At 35.6% G+C, this 7,998-nt stretch overlaps 1 protein-coding gene across 4 annotated transcripts in view; it reads left to right on the top strand.

The window, feature by feature from the left end:
• atp13a3 (ATPase 13A3) overlaps positions 1-4,658 on the top strand; it is a 59,768-nt gene extending 55,110 nt beyond the window's left edge. For 2 of the 4 annotated variants that reach the window (XM_057840433.1, XM_057840432.1), the window contains one exon: positions 925-4,658. In XM_057840433.1, the coding sequence (XP_057696416.1) occupies positions 925-1,113 (189 nt within the window). In that variant the 3' untranslated portion in view covers positions 1,114-4,658. The remainder of the gene's footprint in view (positions 1-924) is intronic. The other 2 variants (XR_009063790.1, XM_057840434.1) reach the window with 2 other exon arrangements.
• The last annotated feature ends 3,340 nt before the right edge of the window (positions 4,659-7,998 follow it).

Consider the following 7,998-nt stretch of genomic DNA (forward strand, 5'->3'; position numbering starts at 1 on the left):
AAATAACATGTGAAATGATATCATAATGTGTTAATAATTTCACACATAAGTCGCTCCTGAGTATAAGTCGCACCCCCAGCCAAAATATGAAAAAAAAACTCGATTTATAGTCCGAAAAATACGGTAAACAAAATGAAAGTAAAAAGGCTCACTCCATCAAGTCAGCCACGCGATGTGTTCAGGTACACCACGCAAACACATTCGCCACATTAGAACCTGGTTTGTTAGATTGTTACAGGTATTATTACAATTATTATTATTCACATTCATAATTTATGTTTTGCTCTTTGTAATTGATATTTGCTATAGTAACATCAGTATTTATTATGAACTTAGTGTAGGTTTTCGGGCTGTGGAACGAATTGATGGAATTGTAATGTATTCTTATGGGAAAACCCTGCCCGACATACGACTATTTCGACTTACAAACAAGGTCCTGGAACGAATTAACTTCGTATGTAAAGGTACCACAGTACGTCCCAAAAAAAAAAAAAAAAAAAAAAAAATCCTTTCTATTTTTAGATTATTGATTAATATGTAACCTAATTTGTTGAGAGATTAAATTTGGATCTTTTGAAAATGCAAGGTAAACTTAACACAATTAGAAGAATTTAATAGTTTAATCTTGAGTACCCCTTTTTGAATTGAAGTGCTGAAACAAATGAAGTTGTACCTAAATGCTTTGACATGCACCAGGATATTAAAGGTTTATTTTAAACAGTACATTTCTGCTTTGGGCAATATTTGTATAAAGAGTAGCACATTTCTTAGTTTCATGTTGCATGCAAATGAGTATGCCTTTGTCTCCTGTGATTCATATTTTAGGAAATACTCCACATTGGGAGACATTAGCCAAGTCCTACTGTTTGATTATACTTTCTGAAATAACTATTTTATTCATGTGTGGGATTGTGGACATTTCAGAATGGGATTGAGCTGACAGCAGAAAAATGTCTGTCCTGCCCAAGCAAAGTGAACCACAAAGCTCGCTACATGCATCTGGCCCAGGAGCTCAGCGTGGACCCAGACTGGCCCCCCAAACCAACCACTACTACTGAAGCCAAGGCCTGTCCTGAAAATGGCTCCGCTCATCAAAATGTGTGCATTTCCTAGCATCCCTAACCCTTCCATTAACTAAGACTTTCCATACAGGAACTATCAAAGAGAAGAGTATGTTTGCACATTAACTGAAGCACTCGCCTAAATCCGCTTGTCACTGGCGTTGATGATTGTATACTACCGTAGCTCAAAAACTTAAAACACTCAAGCACACATTTTAATGAAACCGTGCAGTTGTCACTTGTGCGCTTAGGGTCGTCATTGAAATAATTTTAACCTAAAGTTTCAGTAAAGCTTGGTGGAGGTCTTCAAACCATGTTCAATTAGTTTGGTGAGTTCCATACACACAGGGCCTATGGTTAAAACCTTGGAACAAGTGTGTTCAGTTTTCATATAGACAACTTAAATGTTATTTATGATGATTACCTCCAGCTGCTGTATTAAGAATCACACTATGATAGAGCCCAATGCCAAATTGGACACTTGGAAAGATACGCCACTGAAGTGCCATTTTTTTCTTTTATTTTTTCCTACTCTTAAATGGTAATTCTAGAAACAACAGTTGATGTTTCGGTCCCTTATGTCATATTGCTCAATTTCAGTTTTGTGACACATTTGTGCTTTTAGTGGCACTTGTATTTTTGTTAAGGCATTAAGTCGCAGACCGCAGTAAATTACAAAAATACTTTTCCTGGTCACACAGTGCTGGTCTAGTCACTTAAGAATAGATGTGGGGGTCTCTATCAAATCTGACCAGGAAGAAACTGGAATTACCTTGTCTTCCACAGTTGATCTTGTCACCACAAATGTTATTTGGCATTTTTCAATAATAGAACAAAGCCTAAAAAAAAAATACACTGGATTATTTTTTACTTGATCCTATTGAACATAGAGGGAGCGTGTCCCTACTGTAGCAATAAATATCCTTTTTCCTACTTTGTTATAGGCCTTTTGTTGACGGACTTAAGATGATTAACAATTGACATCTTGGGCAGTGAGATTTTTGTACTGCAAGTGTGAAAATATTTTGCTTGGAAAAATTAACACATGATTGCCATTTAACTTTTATACTGGCGCGGAACTATATTCGGCACTGCTCAGTTGTCAATTGGCGTGAAAGTGAATGACAAATTCCATAGGATGTCAAATACTGATGGGCTCACATCAGTCTGAATACTTTGGAACGAAATAAAACCAAGTTAAAGAACAGTTACCTTTTGGGACACCCAGTCTTTCGAGTTAAGACGCCTGGCTGTTAGTAAATCATTTTAGGAGCTTGCAAATTGTTTATTGAATCTCATGAAGAACTGTGCATACTGACTAAATCTATTGGCTTTCTGAACAGTTTTCTTGAACCATTTGTGGGTTACTGACAGTGGTAAGAATTGTTATCCGTAATTTTGCGAAATGGCTTTTGCTTTGCTGCTGCTCACTCGCCAAACCATTTTGCTACTGACCTGAAGTGTGATTATTAATACAGTATATTGGAATTTAAAGATGAAACTGAAGTCATCACAGTGGCAAAATGATTTGTTGATTTAGAGACTGCTTGGTTATAAAAATACATTCAGGACGAATATTTTCAGATGTTAGTGACTTCGACCTGTTGCCCCCAAGCAAGGTTAAAACAAGTTTTGTTTTTGTTTTTTAACACTTTGCTCAAATCATAGTAATCCCCTCATGGATGAATCCCTAAATGTGCAATGGTTGTGCATTCTGTATTTCATCATCTCACTGCTTTGAAATGTTGGAAGCAACCCTGATGCAACACTGAAAGTTATTTTTAATCCACATAGATGCTTTAAATAAGGGCTATCTAATATTGTCAATGCTCTTATATTTTAAACCAATGCTTCTCCCAATATGGATCTGCTTCTCTGTAAATAATACCTGTTGCAGACAGTAAATGTTTCTAGTCGTTGTTGCCAACAATATGGTGAAATATTTTATACTGTATCTGCAAACAGTTAGCAATGGAACTGTTTGGACTTTGTCCGTTTCATGCCGCTAATTCTTTGCATTGTACAAGGACAGTATGTTTTTTTTTTTGTTTTTTTTTGGCTTCAGTATTGCTCTTAAAAAGAGAGAAGAAAGCACAGTAAGCTTTTGGCTGCAATATCTAAAGTTCATTCCGAAGTTCACGGATGACTGTATTCTCAAAGTCAAACAAAAATGTAACAGCATTGTGCATATTTTGCTTCGACTTTATGTCACAATACACATGTAGCTTCCATACTCAATGTTTGTCAAGTATGAGCAGTGTTGCAAAGCTTTTCGGTGGCATTAGAAGTGCCAAAGTTGCTCTTAAATGCCATTTTTAATTTGGCAATGTGAGATATTTTGACATCAGTGTAAAAATCATGTGTTATGTATACTTCATCACAATAGTTGGGATTATTGCTTGCAGAAATTTAAAATAAGAGTCCGGAAATTTTGCCAGTTGACCTGATGTGCCCAAACTTTTTGATATTTGGTTAATGGACCTACCACCTGAGGTACAAACATATTGATATAAAGGCAACATGGACAATACTGATGCAAAGCAGTTATTTTATTGAGAAATGTATTTTTATTGATGTTTGAGAAGCAGAATAAGACATACAAGCCTAATGTATATGGTAACTCTATTTGAAATGAACAAAAATTGAATTCTGTCTAATATAGTTTGAGATGTCCTTTTTCTGTGTCTTCATAAAACTCCGAATGTATAATCTAAAAATGTGGATCTTTTTGGACTTTTAAGGGCTGGTGTTATGGTACTTTTTTTATGCAACCAAGTGTGGTTCATTTATACATCCTTTTCTATTTATTTGTATCTTCACTTTCATATCAAGATATTCATTTGCAATTTTACTCACTGGGAATGAATCATGGGCATTTTCTTTCAGTGTTTGATTGCCGTATTGTAAGATTGGAACATGATTGCTGCTGTTGCATGGGTCTATGGGATTTGTGATTTTAAAAAAAATTCTACTGTACAAGTTTAAGAAAGTGGGAAACTGATAAATCAAACCTCCACGAATGGACTCACTTGCCACTGTTCTGTAATTTGTTCTGACTGCACCTTCATGATGGACGTTTAAATTCTTCTACTGAATGTCATTACTTTGGTCAGTGTAAATATTCGTATTCCATGTGACAAATTTGCCTTTTTTGTGACAGCTGTATCAAATCAATGGCTTTATGTAGAGATTTCTTTAACACAGGTACAATAGTATGCTGACTGGTAGGATTAGTCTCCTCTTCATGTTTCGTTGATAAACTGCTGATTGGCATTTAAGTAAACCACTGAGTGAATGTATGCTCGAGTGGATGTTTTCTCAGGGGTATGTGTGTATAGTGAACAAAGAACAAGATCAGAGTTGAAACTTAAAAAATGCAAAAAGGAGGCATCTTTGATATTACTGACCATCTGAACAGCGAATTGGATATGCTATCTATGATTTTTGTTGTTGTTTCTGCACATCAATCGACACATTTGGATATATATTTTTCATCAGCAGAAATGTACATTGTGTTGAAATGTTTCTACTTAATAATTTATTGTATATTTATGTTTTCCCCTGACAATTATATTTTACTTATTTTTGTTTCAATAAATGTTTTTAAACTATTTAATGTTTACAAGTACTTTGTCATTTAGTCCTATGGATTACAAAGCATGACAATTTTAACTATGATTGAGTACATGAGAAAATGTAAAATCTTGAAGTATTCAAAAAACTGATGCTCCTCACAGCCCTTAAAATCCACCTTGTCGTGGCAGGCAAATCCAAGGCGGATCTGGCTACCGAATTATTTTATGTGGCGAGGGAATACTAAAATTGAAACATTTTTATTAAGGAGCACTGGGCGATGTTTAAATATATATTTAATATCTGGCGTCTGATTTCAAAGCTAAGCTCATCAGTTTGTTTTCACGTGTAATAATTTGAGGCTATTCTACATTTATATGGGTTCACAGACAAAGCACCCCTCCAGATAAACCATAACTAAGATGTGGCCCGCAACAAAAATGTCTTGACAATATTGCCTTAAATTCCATGCTTACAGATTCAGAGACCACAATTTAAGTGATTTCAAGTATTGTCTATTTTTACATAATTTGGGCTTCCAACTCATGAGGGAAAAAAAATGAAACCAGAATCTCGAAAATTAGAATACAGTACAGTACAATACTGTACAGAAATCACCATTTGTCTTTCAGTGCCTTAGCATCAATGGCACTGAAAAATGAACATTCACAAGTCTTCCTGGAAGAATGAACATTCACAAGTCTTCCTGGATAAATGAATTGGATGTCCACTGCCAGCAATGGCATGCAATGAGTTTCTGACATGGACTTGTTTCTTCAGCATTGTCCACTAGTTCTCAATGGGGTTTAAGCCAGGACTTTGGGAAGGCCATTCGAAAACCTTAATTCTAGCCTGATTTAGCCATTCCATTACCACTTTTGATGTGTGTTTGGGGTCATTGTCCTGTTGGAACACCCAACTGCACCCAAGACCCAATCTTCGGGCTGATGACGTTAGGTTATCTTGAAGAATTTGAAGGTAATCCTCCTTCATTATCCCATTTACTCTCTGTAAAGCACCAGTTCCATTGGCAGCAAAACAGCCCCACAGCATAATACTACCACCACCGTGCTTGACGGTAGGCACGGTGTACTTGGGGTTAAAGGCCTCACCTTTTCTCCTCCAATCATATTGCTGGGCATTGTGGCCAAACAGCTCGATTTTTGTTTCGTCTGACCACAGAACTTTCCTCCAGAAGGTCTTATCTTTGTCCATGTGATCAGCAGCAAACTTCAGTCGAGCCTTAAGGTGCCGCTTTTGGAGCAAGGGCTTCCTTCTTGCACGGCAGCCTCTCAGTCCATGGAGATGCAAAACACGCTTGACTGTGGACACTGACACCTGTGTTCCAGCAGCTTCTAATTCTTGGCAGATCTGCTTTTTGGTGATTCTCGGTTGAATCACTTGACCAATCTCCTGACCAATTTTCTCTCAGCAGCAGGTGATAGCTTGCGTTTTCTTCCTGATCGTGGCAGTGACAACAGTGCCATGCACTTTATACTTACAAACAATTGTTTGCACTGTTGCTCTTGGGACCTGCAGCTGCTTTGAAATGGCTCCAAGTGACTTTCCTGACTTGTTCAAGTCAATGATTCGCTTTTTCAGATCCATGTATGTATATTTTTGACCCAGCAGATTTGATCACTTTTTCTGTTAACCCATAATAAAGTCATAAAAGAACCAAACTTCATGAATGTTTTTTGTGACAAAGAAGTATCTTTTCCAATCACTCTATCGGAGAAAAATCAGAGTTGTAGAAATAACTGGAAACTCAAGAGAGCCATGACATTATGTTCTTCACAAGTGTATGTAAACTTTTGACCACAACTGTATACATATACTCTAGACTGTTGTATACTTTAGACTGTTGTTTGGGTCTGTAATCACTATTTTTTTTTTAGTTCAATGTAATTTCATTAGTTTTTACTAGCACTGTATTTCTTAATGTTTTAATAATTATTTTTAAAAATTAAAAAAAAATACAATCACTATTAATCATTAAAAATAATACTAACATTTTGTTAATTTAAATACCCAAAATAGTCACTTGCTCTTTAAAGATATAAATTTCTTAAAAAGACTTCTTTAAATGTCAACTTTTGAATAGCTGTCTACTGTAGTAACCACTGTCCCTGAAAAGGTTAAATACATGTACATAATACATTATTTACTTAATTTATATTCTACTGCTGTTACAGTTATTATGTGATCCTTAAATGGAGAAGGGGTTGGTGTAGGAATAAATAAGCAAATGTGACTCCTTTTCGAAGATGTTTATATTTTTCCAAATGTTTTTAATCAATATATGGCGGAAAACACCCAGGCGACTTGAAGTTCCGCTCTGAGACCGCCAATTTGGCCAAATTTCAAAATTGTCTGATATGCATGTGTGATCCATCATTGGAAAGGTTAAAATCTCAATTTTCTGAGGGAAGAACAATTTTGAACAGGAGAGCATTTAAAAAAAAAAAAAATAGAAAATTTAAACAGCAAAACCCTAACCGGAGGTGAGAGCACACGAGAGCATAATTAAAGACGCCATGATTTGAACGAGATATTATCATGTACTTACCTTGTTTCGTTCCAAAAACTCCATGTAGCATGTATCACCGAGGGTCAAGACACAGCTGTGAATGGCCACAGCCAGATTTTGGGAAGATTTTATGGGTGAAACATGGTAATATATGCCTGAAATAAAATCAATCAATATAACAAGGGTCGCGATGCAGAAATCACAGACATCAAGGAGTGGTTGAGATTTTCTTTTTCATATATTTACCCTGTTGAACATTATTTTTTATTTGTTTAGATCGATTATTTATCATCTAACATATCGGGGAAAATGTGACAACAACAAAAAAAATACAATTAAGCGATAGTTATGAGGTAGATATCCGTGACTTATTAACAGACACCAATTTTTTCATTGTGACGTAATTTGTTTAAAAGTTTAAAATATGCGAGTATATAATTACTTATTATACCTTATTATACCTTCTTTTTATGGCTAGGTTGAAACAAAAGTGGTTGCGCGACGTCTGTAAATGGGGGTTTCCAGGGTAAAATGGACAAATTAAAAATAGTTAGGGGGATTGATGCGCCATGAATCTGCAATGGCATTGTTCTATCAAACACAACAGTTCTTTTGGCTTAAAATACAGCATTTTATTTTAAAGAGGGGTCCAAGAGCAGAAACTGCTTTTTCAGCCTTGTCTGTGTTTTCCGCCATATGTATTTTCATTTGTTTCCTAGTTAACATTGTTTTTTGTTGTTGTTGTTGTTGTTTTTGTTTTTTCCCATTTTTCTTTTACTACCATTGTCATGTTTAAAATAAAACATTCATGCATTCAAAAACATTCAGATTTTG

This window comes from Corythoichthys intestinalis, chromosome 7, assembly GCF_030265065.1.
Source record: "Corythoichthys intestinalis isolate RoL2023-P3 chromosome 7, ASM3026506v1, whole genome shotgun sequence".
Taxonomy (NCBI): domain Eukaryota; kingdom Metazoa; phylum Chordata; class Actinopteri; order Syngnathiformes; family Syngnathidae; genus Corythoichthys; species Corythoichthys intestinalis.